The following is a 20,775-nucleotide window of genomic DNA, read 5'->3' as shown; positions in this document are numbered from 1 at the left end:
GTGGAATATTGCATTGGGGGAACGGGTTGTGTTGGGGGAACGAGTGAGTCGATGCAATATTGTGTTGGGGAATGGGTTGCGTTGGGGGAACGGGTGAGTCGGTGCAATATTGCGTTGGGGAATGGGTTGCGTTGGGGGACCAGGCCTCTCGTGGGGGCTATAACTAAGTGGTCTAATATTGCGTTGGGAGAATGGGTTGTGTTGGTCATATATATATATATATATGGCTTGTCTGTAAATGTAGGCAGGTTGCAGATGACACCAAAATTGCTGGTATTATGGACTGTGAGGAAGGCTGTCAAGGTGTGCAACGGGATATAGATCAGCTACAGAAATGGGTGGGAAATGGCAATAGCATTTAATCCGAGCAAGTGTGAGGTGTTGGACTTTGCAAAGTCAAATGTACGGGGAAAATATACAATTAATTGGCATGACTTTCAGCAGCATTGATATACAGAGAGATCTTGGAGTCCACATCCATAGCTTTCTGAAAGTCGCAACACAAGTAGATCAAATGATAAAGGAGGCCTATGGTATGTTTTCTTTCTTTAGTCAGGGCATAAGAGTCAGGATGTCGTGATGCAGCTTTAAAGAACATTGATTAGGCCACATTTGGAATTATGTGTGCAGTTCTGGTCGTCCCATTACAGGAAGGATGTGGATACTTCGGAAAGGGTGCAGATGAGATTTACCAGAATGATGCATGGATTAGGGGGTATTGGTAGCAGGGGGAGGTTGGACAAACTTGGATTGTTTTCCATGGAACACCATAGATTGCGGGGAGAGTATATAAAATTATGAGGAACACACTTAAGAAGAAAATCAGGAGTGCAAAAAGGGGGCAGGAGATAGTTCTCCTGATAATAGTTCTCCAGATGATAAGGAAAACCATATGATATTTTATGTACATTAAGGGGAAGGGGGTAACTGCAGAGAGCCCCTCGGACACCAAAGTGATCTCCTTTGTGTGGAGTCGCAGAAGATGGGCAAGGTCCTAAATGAATATTTCCTCTCTGTTTTTACTGTGAAGAAGGGCATGAAGACTGGGGAACATGTGACAGTTAATGGCGATGTCTTGAGAACATTATGGTCGAGGTGCTGCCTGTTGTACTCAGGTTTATGAAGGTAGATAAGTCTCTTGGGCTAGATCAGATATATACAGTATGATGTGGGAGGCTAAAGAAGAAAATGCAGGAGCCCTGGCTGAGAAATATGAATCATCATTAGGCATGAGTGAGGTGTTTGAAGACTGGAGGGTGGCTAATATTGTGCCTATATTTAAGAAGGGATGCAAAGAAAAAAAAACAGGGAACTATAGAGCAGTGAGCTTAACATCTATGATGGGCAAATTACTGGAGAGGATTTAGAGGGAAAAGATACATATGATTTGGATAGGCAGAGGCTGATTTAGGATAGTCAGCAATGTTTTGTACATGGGAGATCGTGTGTCCTACAAAAGTGATCGAGTTTTTTGAAAAGTAACCAAAAAGGTTGTTGAAGGCAAAGCTATAGACATTGTCTATATGGATTTCAGCAAGGCATTGATAAGGTTCCGCAAGGAAGGCTGCACTGGAAGGTTAGATTGCGTGAGATGTAGGGAGAACTAGCCGACTGGTACCAGAATTGGCTTCATGCAAGGGAGCAGAGGGTGATGGTGGAAGGTTGCTTTACCGTGACTAGTAATGTGCCTCAGGGATTAGTACTGGGTTCATTGCCATTTAAGGTTCCAGTTTTAGTTTATTATCATGTGTACCAAAGTGCAGTGAAAACCTTTTGTTGCATGCTAACCAGTCAGCAGAAAGACAATACATGATTACAATCGATCCATACACAGTGTACAGATAAATGATAAGGGAATAATGTGCGAGATAAAGTCAATAAAGTCCGATCAATGATCGTCCAACGGTCACCAATGAGGTAGATAGTAGTTCAGGACTGCTCTCTAAGTTTTATCTAAGAGATAAGTTTTTTTTGGCCTTCCATCACAGCTATGTGATGGATGTTTATGTAAAATGTAATTATGTTGTGTCTGGGTCTATTTGTGTGAAATGTATGGCTGCAGAAATGGCATTTCGTTTGGACCTCTAGGGGTCCAAATGACAATTAAATTGACTCTTGACTCTCTTGACTCTTGACTCTCGTGGTAGGATGGTTCAGTTGCCTGATAACAACTGGGAAGAAACTGTCCCTGAATCAGGAGGTGTGCGTTTTCACACTTCTATACCTCTTGCCTTCATCTTCATAACTTTGATAAATTTAATGTAATGCGTCCAAGTAGTATCTTTAACAGTAAAACATACCAAAATGTTTTACAAGTGAAAATATGCTTCTTAAGAAGCTTTTAGGGATGCACAGCAGTTAAATTACCAATTTATAATCCAGGGATTTATACTAACAAAGCAGAGAGATCTGCATTCAAATGCTGTGTCAGATGATGATTTGGAAGATGTTAGAAATGAAAGAATATAGCAATCTCAAAATATCTACAACCACGTGACAGATCCCATGAAGCATCAGAAAAGGACGTTGAGAATTTTTAAATGGACCAGGTATCATTGGAAGTCAAAAAGCATAAAGAGGGAGTTAGATGTGGCCCTTGTGGCTAAGGGGATCAGGGGGTATGGAGAGAAGGCAGGTACAGGATACTGAGTTGGATGATCAGCCATGATCATATTGAATGGCGGTGCAGGCTCGAAGGGCCGAATGGCCTACTCCTGCACCTAATTCTCTGTTTCTATGTTTCTATAATGATGACAAGAAAACAGATTTTATGATGTTTAAGAAGGAACTGCAGATGCTGGAAAATCGAAGGTATGCAAAAATGCAGAAATGTTGCCTATTTCCTTCGCTCCATAGATGCTGCTGCACCCGCTGAGTTTCTCCAGCATTTTTGGGTAACAACAGATTTTATGAGTTGGGATTATGGACAGAATAGCTTTGGATGTGCTCAATATGTTAAAGCTGGAAGATAGAGAATAATCAGGCCTCCTTAAAAAATGAGTGAGTTTCAGCCGTTTCATTGTGTATTATGATCCTTGATTGATGCTTATTGATGACACAAGTGCATGTCCTGAAAGCCAAGTGAGTGTATGATCAGACTTATGTTTAATAATATAGCTACACCGCTAATACAAGATAATAGAATGATACAGGAAGACTATTGAAGGAGCTGTAATTAACAGCCCAGTGCAGAGACAGTGGCATCGGTGGCAATCCAAAGGAGATTCACCAGGCTAGTTCATGGGATAAGGATATTAGAAAAGGTCCAGTGGAGCTTGTTTCTTTGCCTTAAATATTTTCTCCTAATTCTGATAGTTCTTTATTAGGAGAGGTTAAACAGCCTGGATCTCTATTATTTGACAGAATAATAAGGGATGTTCTGATGCAAACATTTTAGGTCCTAATGGGCCTGTCCCACTTAGGCGACTTTTTAGGTGACTGCAGGAGATTATACAGTCGCCACATGTTCGCAGGTGGTTGCCGGGGAGTCGCCTTCATGGTCATGAGCAGTTCCCGCATTCTGGGAACTAGTGGCGGCCTCATTATGGTCGCCGTGAATTTTTCAACGTTGAAAAATTAACAGCGACTAGCATGAAGCCGCCATGGAGAGGAGCGAGAATTCTCAAGCCGTAGGTGAGCCGCCAGGAGGTCCTAAAGAGCCTGTCCCACTGACCCGACTTTACAGCGACTGTCTTCGACCTCCAAGCTCGAGGGCAATCGCCTGGAAAACCTCGAGCTGGATTGACCGTCAGCGATGAAACTGCAAGCTTAATCGACCGACCACACACCCACACACCCACAAACCCCCCACCCACAAAGGTGGGGGTCAGGGAAAGTCGGGGAGCTACATGTCCCCATTTACAGCTACTGTGGTTACAGCTAAAACTGCAATAAAAGACATAGCACCATTTTGGGCAGCACTGTGGCTCTACACATTGTGTAAATGTGTCACCACTCCAGATGGCTGAGATTGAGTTTTTATTAATACATTTCCTGATATAGGAATACATACTTAGTAATACATTCCCTCATGGAGGAATTTTTGGAAATTATATGAAAATTGGGTAGGTTTGGAATATTATTAACCAACGAGCCTTACATACTGGAGAAGGATGATAGAAAATAGGCCAACAAAATAATGGTAAATTAGGTCACGTTAGGATAGGCAGTAATCAGATTAGGGATTATTTTAGATTGCAAGGTATAGTTAGCAAAGATAAACATTGTGTGTTTCCTGCAAATCAGACAATGCAATAAAATTGATCATACAAAAAGAGTCACTTTACGGCATAACTACAGAGAAAATTGGGATATCGATTTCTAAGCACGGGAATAAAAGTCCCAGCTGTCAGATAGATAGAAGAAACTAACATGATAAGAAAGATCAAAGACCAAAAATGGGTGTGGTGAATTAATGCAAAAATGAAAAATTTGCAAGCAACCAAATACTATAATATGCTATAGGTATTTTGAGTCGATGAAACAAAGCCATAACATATTCATTGAGGTTCAATGCCAAGTTCTTCAACATCACCCAGTCTCTCGATACCAATCAAAAATTTACTTTTGGTACCCTCTTCCTCTTTGCATACTCGAAGAAGCTTCTGTAATCTGTTTAATAAACTGTTGAAGATGTCAGTGTTTTTAAACCACTGTATGGGACCAGTAACATCTTGCAGCTCCCATTAAGTGGCCTCACAGAAGAGTTTATGGTGGCGCGAACAAGAGAAGCTCTGCAGTACAGGGACTCCAGTGACCAGAATGTGTCATCGGCTGGCATCGAGGTGAGAACAGGGAGGAAATGGAGGGCGGAGAAAGTAGTGGTGGTGGCAGAGTCACGCCTAAGGCAAAAGGCATTGGTGGGAGTCATGGCAGCTGGCAGAGCGGGTATGGGATACTTCTGTAAGACCGGTTGGCAAGGCCCGGGGCAAGGAGAGACATCATCTAATCCAGGAAGAGGTCCGAGCAGGTGTGGAGGAAGAGCGTGTGAGCAGGACGGTGGGGCTCAGGCAGCAGGGAGCGTGGACAAGGTGGGAGAGCACACCGCAGCGCAGGATTACCTGGGCAAACATCATGCAGACAGACTTCCAGCGCATCCAATTCCTTGTCCAAGCTGTCTACGATGCCTTATCAACCCCAGCAAACCTCCACGTCTGGGGCAAGAGCGAGACACCTTCCTGCCCACTTTGCTCTGGAAGAGGATCATTAGAACATCTCCTCAGCAGTTGCCCAAAGTCTCTTGGGGAAGGTCGCTATCGGTGGCACCATGACCAGGTGCTCAAGGTGGTTGCTGAGAGCATAGCCACTGCCATCGGTAACAGCAAACACCACCATGCCCCAAATAAATCAATCACTTTTGTCAAAGATGGAGAGAAGCCCCAACCACAACCAAAAACAAGGACGAGCCTCCTCTACACAGCCACTGACTGGCAGCTGCATGTCGATCTTGGAAAACAGCTGAAATTTCCACAGCACATCACAGCAACATCACTCCGGCCAGACATGATCATCGCCTCCGAAGTGACAAAACAGCTGATCATTCTGGAGTTGACAGTGCCCTGGGAAGAGCATATTGAAGAGGCTAATGAGAGGAAACACGCAAAGTACCAGGAACTGGTGGGGATGTGCCAGGACAGAGTCTGGAAGATATACTATGAGCCCATAGAGGTGGGCTGTAGAGGCTTTGCAGGACGCTCACTCTGCAAAGTCCTCAACCAGTTGGGAATTACAGGGATGGCAAAGAAGAGGGCCATTCAATCCGCAAGCAAAGCTGCAGAGAAAGCCACTAGGTTGCTTTGGATTAAGAGGGCTGATCCGTGGGCGGCTGCTGCTGGGACGCAAGTCGGGGCTTGATCAACGCCGACTGGGTCGCCTGGAAGAGGGTGTCTGATGTTGTGTGACCCGAAACACCTGATGACCCCAGGTCACATCACTGAGGATGCGTCCCAGCGCATTTAGAAGATGTATCTTTCACACTGTAAAATATGGGAGCTATGTCCCCCTTTACAGCTACTGTATGTTTTAATTCAGTTCAAGATTATGGGGCAGTACATTGGCCATAATGTTGCTGCCTAAAAATGCCAGAGACCCAGAATTGATCCTGAATATGGGTACTGTCTGTATAGTTTGCTCCTTTTCCCTTTGATCGCATGGGTTTTTGCCAGGTACTCTTGTTTCCTTCCACATTCCAAAGGTGTGCAGGAACCTTTTTCAGAACCAAACCCAATATTTTCCTTTTGTCCAGAGATTCTGTCTGATCTGTTGAGTCACTCCAGCCTATTGTGTCTATCTTCAGTTTAAACCAGCATCTGCAGTTCCTTCCTACACACACCACACTATACGATAGAACTTTATTAATCCCAGTAGGGAAATTGTGTGCGTGTGGGCATATAAATTATGCGCGCACACACACACACACACACACACAGTTATATATTCATATACCGTTTTGTTTTCTTATTTATTATATTGTTTACCGAGTACTATGTTGTTTACATATTCTGTTGTGCTTCTGCAAGTCAGGATTTCATTGTTCTTACTGGGAGGTGAGAGAATAAAACACTCTTGACTGACATCACTAATGTGTGGGATAGAACGAGTCTACAGGTGATTGGTGGTCGGCGTGGACTCGGTGGGCCGAAGGGCCTGTTTCCACGCTGTATCTTTAAATTAAACTAAAAACACTTAAACCAGAGGGAGTCTAAAGAAGGGTCTCGACCCAAAACGTCCACCCAATTTCTTCTATCCAGAGATGCTGGCTGCTCCATGGAGTTCTCCCGCACAATTAAAGCATGGAATAGTCTTCACCCTTCCATAGTTACCCAACCAGATGCAACTAAATTTAAGGTAGCTCTTTTTTCCCCAAGAACCCTTTTTTGCTTTAGTCCAAGTCAAGAGTCAAGAGAGTTTTATTGTCATGTGTCCCAGATAGAACAATGAAATTCTTGCTTGCTGCAGAACAACAGAATATGTAAACATAATATAGAACAGGAGGTAAAAGTTCAGTATGCCTATATACCATAGACCATATATATACACAATAAATAAACAGTAAGTGCAATAGGCTGTTATTGTTCAGAATTTGGTGGTGGACTCTCCACCACCTCCAGTTTAAATTCCTTTGGAATGTTTTTTGGAGGACCAGGAAACCAGGAAGCAAGAGTTACTCTAGGGCGTTACTGCAGCTCCAGGGAGTGATTCTGCATTGGTTTTCAGCAGTCATGGCGAGGCGGCGACCGGACAGCAAAAGCGTCCAGATCTCCCACAATGTAAAGGGAGGGAGAAAGTGCCCGGCGTTGACCAGTTGCCATGGCAGTGCACATGTGCATGGCGGCCGATGATGTGCTGGCCGTGGTTGTGCGCAAGTGCAGGGGGTGGATGTACAGGTTGTGTCAGTGCGCATGTGCAAGGCGGCCGGCCATGCCGGCAGATGAGGAGCGGCCCGGACACGGATGGCAAACGGAAAGTGACAAAAAGAGAGATAAAGAGGGGGGCCCACTCAGAGTTGAACGGCATGTGTCCCGGGTGCTTGCCAAGCCGGACAAAATGACACAGCTTTTAGGTTGCCCGGCGGTGGGCCATTGGCAACTGGACAACCATTAATTTCGAGCCCTGGATTAGCAAGGCAAATTGTATATTTGTCTTTGTATGAGAGGATTTGTGTACAGGAATAAAAATGTCATTGTTGAATCTACAGCTTGAGTTTGATGTTCTTACCCAGAGAAGGATCTACTTGCAATGAAGAGAATGCAATGGGGAAGTTGCAGAAGTTGTGCAGTGAGGATGGAAAGCAAGAGTACGTATGGTAGAGGAGGGTTGTAGAGGTTTCATAGTGTGATCAACCACATCACTATTTGGAGATTAGGAATTTTAGGAATTTGCAGACAAAGTTTGTGTCAGGTCACAAAGGAGATGTCGGAGGCAGCAGAGCAAGGCAGTAGGTGAATTTGGTGAGTTGGGGGCAGAAAGGAAATGTATAATGTGCAGTAGGTTTATTCCTTGTAAGTGTGGGTATGTTGCAAAACTTACCTTCAGCGGCGCTGCATTTCTGTCACTGCCCGTGTGCGCGACTTTGGCGCCTTTGAGAGGGGGACGGGTTTAAAACGCCGTTTTCTCCAGGCTATTGAAATCAATGTTGTTCAGCCTGTTTAGTTGCTGACGAAAAATCGTTGCGACATTCGTTCTCTGCAGTTATTTTTAAACTAAGTTGGATCATTTAATTGCTATAGTAAATTAAAAATCATCTTCTAAAGCCGCGAATGCCGACAACGGGATGGATCTCACGTAGGGGACAAGGCAAGGTAGGCTGTTTATTTTTACATTAAAAAGTGCTTCTTAAGATCCCTTTAATCAAAATTTTAAGTTGTGAGAAGGTGACTTGGAGCCCATCCGAACCGGCAGTATTTTTCATGCCGATATGGGGTTCAAATTCACTGCAACCGCAACGTTCCAAATGATCGCGTTCCAGAAAAACCCACTCGCAAGATTTCTTGGTTTCTTGGTCCTCCAAAATATTCCAAATGGAATTTAAACTGGAGGTGGTGGAGAGAGGACTTAAGCCAGAAAGGGTTATTGGGAAGAAATAGCTACTTTAAATTTAGTTGCATCTGGTTGGGTAACTATAGTAGGGTGGAGATTATTCCATGCTTTAATTGTGCGGGGGAAGAACGAATTGCTGTACACATCTGTCATTGTAGCTGGGATTACAAATTGGATCGAATGCCCTCGAAAGATGATTTAAATGGCCATTAATTTGCATGTATTAAACACTAAATTCCTTCCATTTGGCCTATAAATCCATGACAATGAGATTTAAAAATCATGTTATATTGTAAATTCTTGTGTGTATGTTATTTGGACACTTAGGCTATTTAAAAATGTTGATCTTTTCTTAAGAAATGGATAGATGTTTAGATCTAGTAATTGAATTGTGTAATTGGCTACAATTGGGTAACTAACTAATTATATGCTTTAATTTCAGGTCATCCAAGTAAGATTGTTTCCTATTTGTTTCAGAATGCTTCAATCTATAATAACTGAAAATGTCTTTCAGTTCTCTTAATTTTTAAGAAAGTTATGGGCTTTTGACTGTCCTCAATCACAGTTTTTGTGTTAAGTCAATGGAAAAGCAATAGGGAATAAGATGCTAATTTCTGAGTATGAAAATGGCCATAACGTTTTTAATACGGAAGATATGAAAGTGAATTAGGTGTCAAATTAAACTTCTTTTTATGCTTTATCTGATGGGATAAATTGCAGACTTGATTTTTTAAATCTGAAAATTTTGTAACATTGTTAGTAAGTGTATCCAAGTTTTATATGTGAGGTTGATATTTGTGGTGCGACAATTGTTTAATAATGGGTTATGATAAGTCTGAGAAAGGATATGAGTGTTTAGCATTTATTTAAGTGAATTAATCATCTGTCGTTTCCTTTATTTGGTAGATACTGGCAGCAAAGGTGGTGAGAGCAGGTATTGGGGGGGGGGGGGGGGGGGGGTGGTTCTGGGGCAACAGAACTAACTATTGAGCCTTCCCAAGGTGTTGTGGGCCTAACTAAATGAAACGCCAGTGAAGGGAGGTGCCCGCTTGATAACCTCAATGATATACTGGCATCTACACAATTAGTTTTGATGTGCTTGTTAACATATAGATAGCTTACTATTGTATATGGAGTTAGTTATTGCCCTGTAGCATGAGTGTGTGTATAAGCATTTCAGATACTACTTTGGCTTTGGGCTTGGTTATAGACAATAGGCAATAGGTGCAAGAGTAGGCCATTCGGCCCTTCGAGCCAGTACTGCCATTCAATGTGATCATGGCTGATCATCCACAATCAGTACCCTGTTCCTGCCTTCTCCCCATATCCCCTGTTCTGCTATCTTTAAGAGCCCTATCTAGCTCTTTAGTTTGGTTGAGTGTTTATCCTGGAGTTATAACACAAGTACTTTGTTTTAATAGTAATCAATGCCAGAGTGATGCCACACACAAAGAGAAACAGCACCTCTTATTTTTGCATAACAACTTACAAACAATGTTACAATCACTGAGAGGGCTGTAAACATTAAATTAGATGTAAAGGCTTTTTTTCCCACTCCTGAAATAAGGCAAACCAATATCTAGGCATATTGTTTTTAAAAATGAAGCTTGCATTAAAATTATTAGAAATGGTGGTGGTGGTGGTATAGTGGTAAGCGGTAGTGGTATAATAGTAAGCATAGCTGCCTTCCAAGAGACCCGGATTTGATCCTGACTATGGGTGCTGTCTATAGGGAATTTTTACATTCTCCCCATGTGGGTTTCCTCCGGGAGTTCCGGGTTCCTCCCACACTCCAAAGAGATACAGGTTTGTAGATTAATTGGCTTGGTAATAATTGTAAATTGCCCCGTGTGTGTGTGTGTGTAGGATAATGTTATTGTGTGGGGATCGCTGGTCAGCATGGACTTGGTAGCCCAAAGGGCCTGTTTCTGTGCGGTATCTCTAACTTAAATTAAATGCTGTTAGAATTGCTATAGTTGGCATTGATATCTGCTGGGAGAGATAATTAAAATGGAGGACCCAAAACGACACATTGCACTGGTAACCTAGTCAAAGCTTTACATGCACAGTTCAAACATTCTATCTAAACTTTTTTTGAATTCCTTGTCTGTGACGTTCAGATTCCAAAATTATCTCAGGCTTGATGATACTTAACAATACAAAACCCTCTGATCCATATCTTAATAGCATGTTGTCTATTTGTAAATGTTTGTGTGTCCTTTGGAATTATACATTACGGAAGGTTACTCAAATGAGTTTTCAAATCTAGCTTGGGCTGACTATAGAAACAGGTCTTTCTAATTAAAAGGTTCTAGTTCGAAGACAGTGTAATCATAGAAACCCATAAATAATTAACAAGAAATAGCAGACACACAGTGGCACAGCGGTAGAGTTGCTGCCTTACTGCACCAGAGATCCAGGTTCGATCCTGACTATGGTCAGAAAAAAATCACATTTAGTTTGCTCTGTGGTGCGGAAAATTCTTGGATTCTTACCCTCCCTTGATTAGTGGGATGAGTGTGGTCAAAATGTCGCAAGTGTACTGGTTAAAGAGAAACACATATTAAACAGTTAAAGTTAAATACAGTTATATAAAGTTAAACAGATAATTAATCAACAAATTAACAAATAGTTTAAATTATTTATATTTTTGCCTTCCATAGAAACACAAGGTGGATTTATTTTATAAACTGCGACATGTAATGAACGAGCTGATTGACTTGCGGAGGCAGCTTCTATCTGGTCATCTTACCAAGGACCAAATCCGGGATGTCAAGCGGCACATCACAGTCCGTTTGGACTGGGGCAATGAGTAAGTTCATTCAGATAATTTGGTTGTAGTGAGTATTTTATACAACGCTGACTATTCATATCATCGCCCATAATCGTCTTGTTAAAAATGTTCTTTCAGTGATCAGAACAATACAGTATATGAGTGTGTTACGCGACCTAAAAACCAAAGTCAAATTCTTTAAAATGTGAATGATTTTCTTTTGTCTCAATTATGAGAGTGTAGTTAATCTTTACATAGTGGTAAATTATAGCCCTGCTTTTGAAATGTGACTTATCTGAGGAAAGAAAATAGTTAAAATATTAGGGTTCAGATAATCGATGTCTAACTTGTGATTTCTTTGTATCTGCCAATTTTTCTCTAACTGCCTATCGCATGTGAATTTCAACAGGATTATTTCTAGAGTTGCATATTTTGATGGAAGCTTCATGTGCCTTTCAATAACATCAAATTCTTTATTAAGCATTAGCATGGAGTCAGCTATTTGTGGTAGTAGAGAATTTACTGCTGACTCAATGGGCTATAATTAGCAACCTTCTATTTGTAATATTTTTTGATCTATGAATTCATTAAATATATTTACAACTATACAGTGAATCTTATTTGATAGCTATTTGTGTTGGTCAGCTGTGGGTAGGTTAATTAAAGAAGGAAGGGGAGTTAAAGTGTTTCGCAACTAGGAAATCATGTAGGCCTAGCAGAGGTGTTCACCAACTCTCTGCCTACATCTTTGGTGTCATAATCTCACCATAACTACAGGTGACTCTTTTCCCAGCAACTTTTGAGTAGAAAATAGTTGCTAATGTGTGGTCATAATTAATCAATGTTGTAGAGTATAGAAATTATGTTTTATTTATATAAACTGAAAATAATTATCTTTTCAAGAATAAATATAGCCATTTGACTTTTAAAACCTCTCTTAACACCACCACCTCAGATGCAGCATAAAATAACCCTTACTTTCTCCCTCGTCTGCACGGAAGTCCACAATTGGGAACATCATATTGATAACATTTAGTTTTAGAGAAATATTGTGGGAAAAGGCCCTTCAGCCCACTGATTACCCGTTATCACAGGACACTAGGGGCAATTTACAGAAGACAATTAACCAACTAACCTCCCTTAAAAATGTCTTTAGAATGTGGGAGGAAACAGGAGCACCTGGAGAAAACCCACATGCTCAAAGGGAGAACGTACAAACTCCATACAGACAGCACCCGTAATCAGGATCGAACCTGGGTCTCTGCGCTCTAAGGCAGCAACTCTACTGCATCGCCACTTTGCCAGCCTAAATCTACTCAAAGACAAATAATAAGAACCTTATCAGGGAGAAATCACTTACTTTTAAATTGTATTACAGGATCATTTATATGCATCTGAGAGAACAGATAGTCAGTATTTAATTCTTATAAATCAAAAGACAGTGCCTCCTCATTCAGTACTGCACAGTTTGTCACTTTAGATGTTGCATGTTGGTCTCCGAAATAGAACCCGAAGACACATTGATCATAGTGGTGGCATTCTCATTCTTCTCCATCACCAAACACATCTTCAAGATCTCCACTGTTATTTTATCTATATAATATTAATACATGCTTTATCTGAAAGGCTGCTCCCAAATAATCCTTCTTGTAACTATGTCATACCCCTTGGTTGTGTTTTTGGGATACACAAGAGGAAAAATGGCTTGAATTCTAATGTTGCTTTGCAACTCCTGCTGGAAAGGAAGTAATTTGATAACCACCTCCTACAGGCTAATTAGCCGATCAAAATTCATCATTATAGTCGGTCACTGAAGTGAGATGCCGTTAGATATTTGACAGCTGACTGAACAAATTCATTACAGTGACAGAATGTTGGCAGTGTTTTGTTCTTGTAGAGGTAAATACACAATATTGCCAATATCTGTACATCAGAGGAGTCCACAAAAGACTAAAAAAATCCCTGTATTTAAATTCATGAGTGCAATCCAGCAGACACTGACAAAAATCTTTTTGAATTTCATCTCTACTTCCCTCCTTTTAGGCTCACCACACAGTAATGTATTTGTCACTGAGTGGGATTCTGAAGATACAAAGGATAGCTCTTTACGTTTATAACTGCATCAGACATAAAAACAGACACTGACCAAATGGCTCAAGAAGTCTGTGCCATTTATTAAGATCATGTGTGATCCTCTCCCTCCAGTCCTCTTTGCCATATCTCAGAATCTATCAATGCTAACATTAATATTCTCAACAACTGAGCATCTAGAGCCTTCTTATCAGAAATTCCAAAAAGTTATGATTGAGTCATAGAGTTATATAGTATGGAACAGGCCCACACTGGCCAAAATGTCTCAGCTACACTAGCCCCACCTGCCCACGTTTGGTTCGTAACCCTCCAAACCTGTCCTATCCATGTAATGATGCTTTGTGTAAAAGACGCATGTCCTGGGCTCAATCGCATACCCTTTATCTCTATACCATCATACAGTATCTAGCATTTATTTCAAAAGGACTTGTATGCAAAAACTGGGATGTAATGTTGAGGCTCTAAAAGGCGCTGGTAAGGCCACATTTGGAATATTGTGAGCAATTTTGTGTACCATATCTGAGGAAGGTTGTGCTGGCTCTGGAAAGATTCCAGAGGAGGTTTATAAGAATGATCCCAGGAATGAGTAGGTTAACCTAGGATGAGCATTTGTCAGCATTGGGCCTGAGCTCGCTGGACTTTAGCGAGGGGGGACCTCATTGAAACATACAGAATAGTGAAAGGCTTCGATAGAGTGGATGTGGAGGGGATGTTTCTACTAGTGGGAGATTCTAGGACTAGAGGTCATAGGCTCAGAATTAAAGGACGATCTTTTAGGAAGGAGATGAGGAGAAATTTCTTTAGTCAGAGGGTCGTGAATCTGTGGAATTCTATGCCACAGAAGGCTGTGGAGGCCAAGTCAGTGGATATTTTTATGGCAGAGATAGATAGATTCTTGATTAGTACAGGTGTCAGAGGTTATGGGAGAAGGCAGGAGAATGGTGTTAGGAGGGAGAGATAGATCAGCCATGATTGAATGAAAGAGTAGACTTGATGGGCCAAATGGCCTAATGCTACTCCTATTCCTTATGATTTTATGAACTAGCTGTGCTTCTGCTCCCTGCCTACAAACAAGAATTGAAGCAGGAGGAGCCAGTACAGAGAGTTATTAAATTCTGATCAACTGACACAGATGATATCGTACACGACTGTTTTGAGTCAGTGGACTGGTCCATATTCAAGGATTCCGCAACAAACCTGAATGAGTACGCCGCTGCCGTGACTGACTTCATCAGCAAGTGCGTGGAAGACTGTGTGCGAACAAACTCAATCCAAGTATTCCCCAACCGGAAACCATGGATGAACCCGGAGGTGCATTCACAGGTTAAGGCAAGGTCTGCTGCATACAAATCCTACAATCCCGAGTGGTACAAAAAGGCTCATTATGATCTCCGCAAAGGACAAACTTGAGTTCCAGTATAATCACTCGGACACACAGAGAATGTGGCAAGGTCTGAATAAGAGCAGAAGACCAACAGGGCAGTGACACCTGGCCCTTCAGACTCAAATGTGCCTCTCCCCAGGGTGACTGATGCAGAGGTTAGATCGGCCTACCTGCGCCACTCTCTTCCACTCATGGGTACTAGGGCAGGCCATGACTTCATTTTCATAAGCATTGATGTTGGCTCACAGGTCTCTCGGACAACCTTCCTGATGGTGTTGTGGGCCACAAGAAAGTTGTAGGTGAGGCTCTTGTACTTCTCCTGATGCCAGGTAGTGGAGGGTGATTGCTAGGCACAGGCCTGGTTCCAGTGGCTTCCTCATGGAGGTCTCCTTTTTCTCCAGGAGTGGGCCCACCCGTGTCTTCAGCACCTGAAACAGCTCAGGGGGGAGCCTAGTGAAGTTTCTGAAGGCAGCCTCATCTTTTTGTTGAAGCTCAGTCATCAGGTTTTCATACTGGCCCAACCTGTGTCTCTTCAGGGACAAGGCCTTCAACCACACAGACCTCTTCTCAGGCTTCCTCTTCACCATTCTTCTTGACCTTCTGTCTTGCAGATCTTTAAGCAAGAGGGTTGTTGTAAACAGCAGGGCTTCTTCTTCTTGTAATAAGAGCAATGCCCTATGATATTGCTCCGTGGTAGTCATGATGCAGAATGATTCGAAACCGCACTCAACAACCCGTTTTATAGGAAAACTGGGTGATTCCATTGTTTTAGAGGCCAAAATGACGTCACATGTCTTCAGTTGTCCTCAGTTGTCGCTGACAGGGCCGTAGCTTGTCATAGCTTGTCACGGGTGGACGTAGGTTATCGTAGGTGTCGTTGTAGGTTGTCGTAGCTGTGGTCATAGGTGGACGTCCTAAGTCACGACCATTGGGACGCCAGTTTTTGGTAGCTTGACGTCAGTTAGGTGGTAGGTTGTTGTAGCTTGTCGTAGACATTGTCGTGGGGGGGGTCCAGTCGCTGATTTTTCGACAACCTGCTACGACTAACAGTTGCCAGAAAAATTGCCTAAGTGGGACAGGCCCTTTAGGAATGTCCCTTACAACTCTCACCAACTTCTACAGATGTACCATAGAAAGCATTTTATCATGATGCATCACTGCTTGGTTTGGGAACAGCTCCATCCAAGGTCGCAAGAAATTGCAGCGAATTGTGGACACAGCTCAGACCATCATACAAACCAACCTCCTTTCCACTGACTCAATTTATGCCTCATGCTGTCTCGGCAAGGCCCGCTGCATAATCAAGGACGATTCGTACCCTGGTCACTCCCTCTTCCCGCCTCTCCCATCGGGCAAAAGATATAGAGGTGTGAAACGACATACAATCAGAAGATGTAGAATCCTTGTGGGTAGAGTTAACAAACTGCAAGTATAAGAAAGACAGTGTTTCAGTCTTCTTCTTGCTAATAGCATGCACAGCTTAAAGTTGTAAGTCAACTTGTTTTATTTAATCTTGTTTGTGCACATCAGGTTGATTGTTTTAGTCAACAGGGTGGACCACATGAAGGTTGCAATCTCCCACCCCGGTGTTTCAGTGGTCATGGGGAATTTCAACATGGAAGTAGAGTGCATTGGTACTGGATCCCAAGAAAAGGAATTTGTAGAATGCTTTTGAGGTGGCTTTTTAAAGCAGCTTGTGGTCAAGCCCACTATGGAAAAGGCAATTCAGGATGTTGTGTTGTGTAATGAGCCAGATTTGATTAGGAAGCTTAAGTTAAAGGAGCCATTAGGAGGCAATGATCATTTTATGACCTGCAGTTTGAGAGGGAGAAACGGAAATCGGATGTATCAGTATTTTTGTTGAATAGGTAATTACAGAGGAATGAGGGAGGAGCTGGCTAAAATTGATTGATTCACTGTGGAGCAGCATAGGCAGTTTCTTGGAGTAATTCAAAAGACACAGGATCTTTTCATGTCAAAGAGGGGTAACATGAGGGGGAACTTCTTTACTCAGAGAGTGGTAGCGGTGTGGAATGAGCTTCCAGTGGAAGTGGTGGCGACAGGTTCGTTGGTATCATTTAAAAATAAATTGGATAGGCATATGGATGAGAAGAGAATGGAGGGTTATGGTATGAGTGCAGGCAGGTGGGACTAAGGGAAAAAAGTTGTTCGGCACGGACTTGTAGGGCCGAGATGGCCTGTGCTGTAATTGTTATATGGTTATAAGAGGAAGAAAAATACTAAGGGGAGAATGAGGCGACTGGCTGACAAAGGAAGGAAGTCAAAGTTAGCATAAAAATGAAGGCATATAATATCACAAAGATTAGTGGGAAGCTAGAGGATTGAGAAGATTTTAAAAAGCAACAGATGGAAACTTAAATAACAATGAGGGGAGCAAAGATGAAATGTGAAGGAAAACTAGCAAAGTGTCTATTCATGCCCCTTGGTAGGAGAAATAAAGGCATTGGCTATTTTTTTTAAATGGGGAGAGGATTCAGAAATCAGAAGTGTAAAAGGACTTGGGATTGGTGGTGTAGAATTCCCAAAAGAATAATTTGCAGGTTGAGTTGGTAGTAAAGAAGGCAAATGCAATGTTCAAATTCATGTGGTGAGGACCGAATATAAAAAGGATGTAATGCTGTAGCTTTATAAGGTACTTGTCAGATCACATTCGGAATATAGTGAGCAGTTTGTGACCTTATATCCGAGGAAGGATGTGTTGGTGTATGAGAGGGTCCAAAGTAGGTTTACGAGAATGATCCATGGGATAATTGGGTTAACGTGTGGGGATTGTTTGATGGCTCTGCGTCTGTACTCTCTGGTGTTTGGAAGGATCAAGGGTTTTCTCATTGAAACCTACCGATTAATGAAAGTCCTAGATAGAGTGGGTGTGGAGAGGATGTTTCCACTGGTGTGAAAGTCTAGGACCAAAGGGCACAGCCTCAAAAAGGACATACCATTAGATTGGAAATGAGGAGGAATTTACTTTGCCAGAGTGGTAAATCTGGGGAATTCATTTGGCAATGGAGGTTGTCAAAGTGTAAATTGATAGGTTCTTGATTAGTAAGGGTGTCAAAGGTTATGGAGGAGAAGGCAGAAGAATGGGGTTGAGAGGAAAAAATATATCAGCCATGATAGAATGGCGGAGAAGACTCAATGGGCTGAATAGCCTAATTCTGCTCCAATGTCTTATGCTCTTATGATTCTAAAGGAAACACGGGCAGCAACAACACTATGAAAACTGCTGCTAACCCCTTCAGCACTGTTTTAGCATGTTTATTTATGAACAATACAATTTCTAGCACCAGATTTTTAAAGTGGGTCACTGGAGGTTGGCCTCCGTAAATAGGACAGATTTATCTGTGAGAGACTATTATTGATTTTGACATCTAGAAGCTGGGAACATTTGCACATTAACTACTATATGAAATCATCTTAAGACCTAGCATATTTGCCATTAAACACTAGCTTAGCATGCAAAAAGATGATTTGGATTTTAATGTTGGGCAACGTGTGCTCTGTCAAGAACATGGCAAAATTACAATAGATGTCAACTATTTAAGGAATGATCATAGAATTTCAATAATTTTATGGGAGTAATTTCAATTCTTTCCAACAAAATTCACTATAACATGAAAACATTGATGAAAGACGATTACGGATGAACATACATCTAGAAAGTAGGTTGCACTAGTGCCAGATGAACAACCAAAGGAAGAAGAAAGTACATATGATGATATAATTAATGTTGAAAATTGATGCTAAATAGAGCAAAACGTGTTTTAATGTAATGTTAGTAGGGTTGAGAACTGAACGTGAAGGAATAATTTAAAATGTAAATCTGTTTTCTAAACTTTCAGTTCATATATTTGCTGACAATCTTGTAGCTTGTTCATCAGACTTATTGAATTGAGTTGTTAGGATCCTGGAATATCGACATTTAGAATTGTAGCTGTATAAATATATAATGGTGCAAAAGTCACCAGTTATTTGTCCTATGTGCCACTTACTGTTAACTACCCCAGTCCCACATAATGTCTTCCAATACTCTTAATGTAACCTATGCAAGAGTGTACATTTTTGAATGTCAAGCGCCCAAAAACTATGAGTTAAAAATAGTTTTTGTTGTTGTTTGTGCACTGATATATTTTTCTCTGACTTGATCAGGCAAATGGGCATGGACCTGGTACCCAGGAAGGACTTTGAAATGGTTGATCCTGAACACATAAGTGTGGCAGATCTCTATAAACTAGTAAGTACTTACAACAATCCCTGTGTGTTTTTTGCATCCACGCATCATGGAGTTTAGCTGTGGAAAAATCACAAATTCAAGCTGACCAGCTCTACTGATTATTCAGAATTGTGGCTGTATATATCTTGACTTGCAAACATTTTCATTGTTGAAGGCAATCTGTAGATTTCTAAAATGATTTCTAAATCAGCAGGATGGGTTCCATAAGAGCAAGAGTCCAAGAGAAATTGATAAATGATCCACCAGAACTGGGGACAGAAATTTCATTAAAGAGATAATGTATCAGAATACTTCCTTTCACTTTTTCTACAATATTTAAATTCTTGTCAAAACATTTAGACACTGTATCAGCACTGCAAAAAACTTGGGAAAGTCATTTCATTAACTATGGCTTAAAATGATATACCAGAAATAAGAACTAAAGTTTTATTTATACCTCAGGTAGCAGATATATTAATGAGAAATTGTAAGCTTTGTGCACAATAATTATTTTGGTCATTGTGAATTAGGTTTACGTCATCAGATTTATTTTATCTAAAAAGCATTATAATCTCACTTCTGGCAGAACACCAGATTTTTCTCAAACATTTCTGTTAACTGTTAAACAGTTAATGGGGCAAACTAGGATTGCTGGGATGTGTGTCAAGATACTTGAATATGTTCATGCTGCCTATAAAAAATGTGTAGCTTTATGTTTTCCCAAACCAATTGAGCAGAGTAGAAAGATCCTGACGATGATGAAAATTGCAAATGGCTGCACGAAAGCAGGTCTATGGGCATATTTTCTCCCACATTGATAGAATCTGTTTGAGTAGAATGCACATTTCTTTATTGTGTCAAAACAAAAATGGCTATTCAATAAATTAAGTCAACCTGGCATCTGCAATCGAACCAGAATCATAAATAGATTGGAAAAAAAAAAATGGATGTTTCTCCACTTCTGCTCTCTTCCACTTCTGTTTTCCAACAGTAGTTGAGTATCAGCAATCAGCAGATGCTGGGAATTTGAAGTAAAAAAATAAAATATTGGAAACAATTAACAGGTCTCTGCACAGATATCGTCTAGACAGCTCAGCATTTTCTGTTCTAATCAATTTTCTAGTTATTTATGTCTAGTTCAAAGCCTTTGCTCTAATTTCAACCAGCGAACACGTGAAGTAAATGAGAGATAGACACAAAATGTTGGATTAACTCAGCCGGACAGGCAGCATTTCTGGAGAGATGGAATGGGTGACATTTCGGGTCGAGATCCTTCTTCAGATTTGTGTGAAGCGGCAGCGGTCAGTTTAAAAATCTGACCGCTGCCCAGCTGCTGATGTTACAATAACAGTGATTTTTTTACATCTTCTGGTAGAAATGTTCCTTGTGATTTCAAAAATTCAATCCTCTATCGATTTGCTCAATTATTTCCCAAGATATTTACTAAAATTTACAACCAAACTGACATATTTAAAAAAATATTAAGGTTGCCCAGCTGCTGACCTCACAATGCCTTTGCACCTGGCCCAACTGCCTCTGCCCCCCCCCCCCCCCCCCCCCCCCCCCCCCCCCCCCCCTGCCAAGTTTATTGATTCCATTGTTTTTCATTGAATTGAATTGAATTATTTCTCACTTAACATCACTAATTCTTAACATTAACTTTTAATTTCAAAGACAGTTAAAAAAAAAAAAAAATTGCTGTCTGCATTGACAGCTTAGATCGGACCCGCAATATTATTATGAAGAAATATGAGTAAT

General features: G+C 41.3%; 1 protein-coding gene across 1 annotated transcript in view; it reads left to right on the top strand.

Moving 5' to 3' along the window:
• Positions 1-20,775, top strand: part of dock3 (dedicator of cytokinesis 3) — a 327,231-nt gene that overhangs the window by 70,699 nt on the left and 235,757 nt on the right. The window contains exons 6-7 of the mRNA XM_055647822.1: positions 11,202-11,350; positions 18,954-19,038. Coding sequence (XP_055503797.1) covers positions 11,202-11,350; positions 18,954-19,038 — 234 coding nt within the window. The remainder of the gene's footprint in view (positions 1-11,201; positions 11,351-18,953; positions 19,039-20,775) is intronic.

Source organism: Leucoraja erinacea, chromosome 16 (assembly GCF_028641065.1).
Source record: "Leucoraja erinacea ecotype New England chromosome 16, Leri_hhj_1, whole genome shotgun sequence".
Lineage (NCBI taxonomy): Eukaryota > Metazoa > Chordata > Chondrichthyes > Rajiformes > Rajidae > Leucoraja > Leucoraja erinaceus.
Note: the sequence above shows the minus strand (reverse complement) of the source record. Positions and strands in the feature narration are given on the sequence as shown.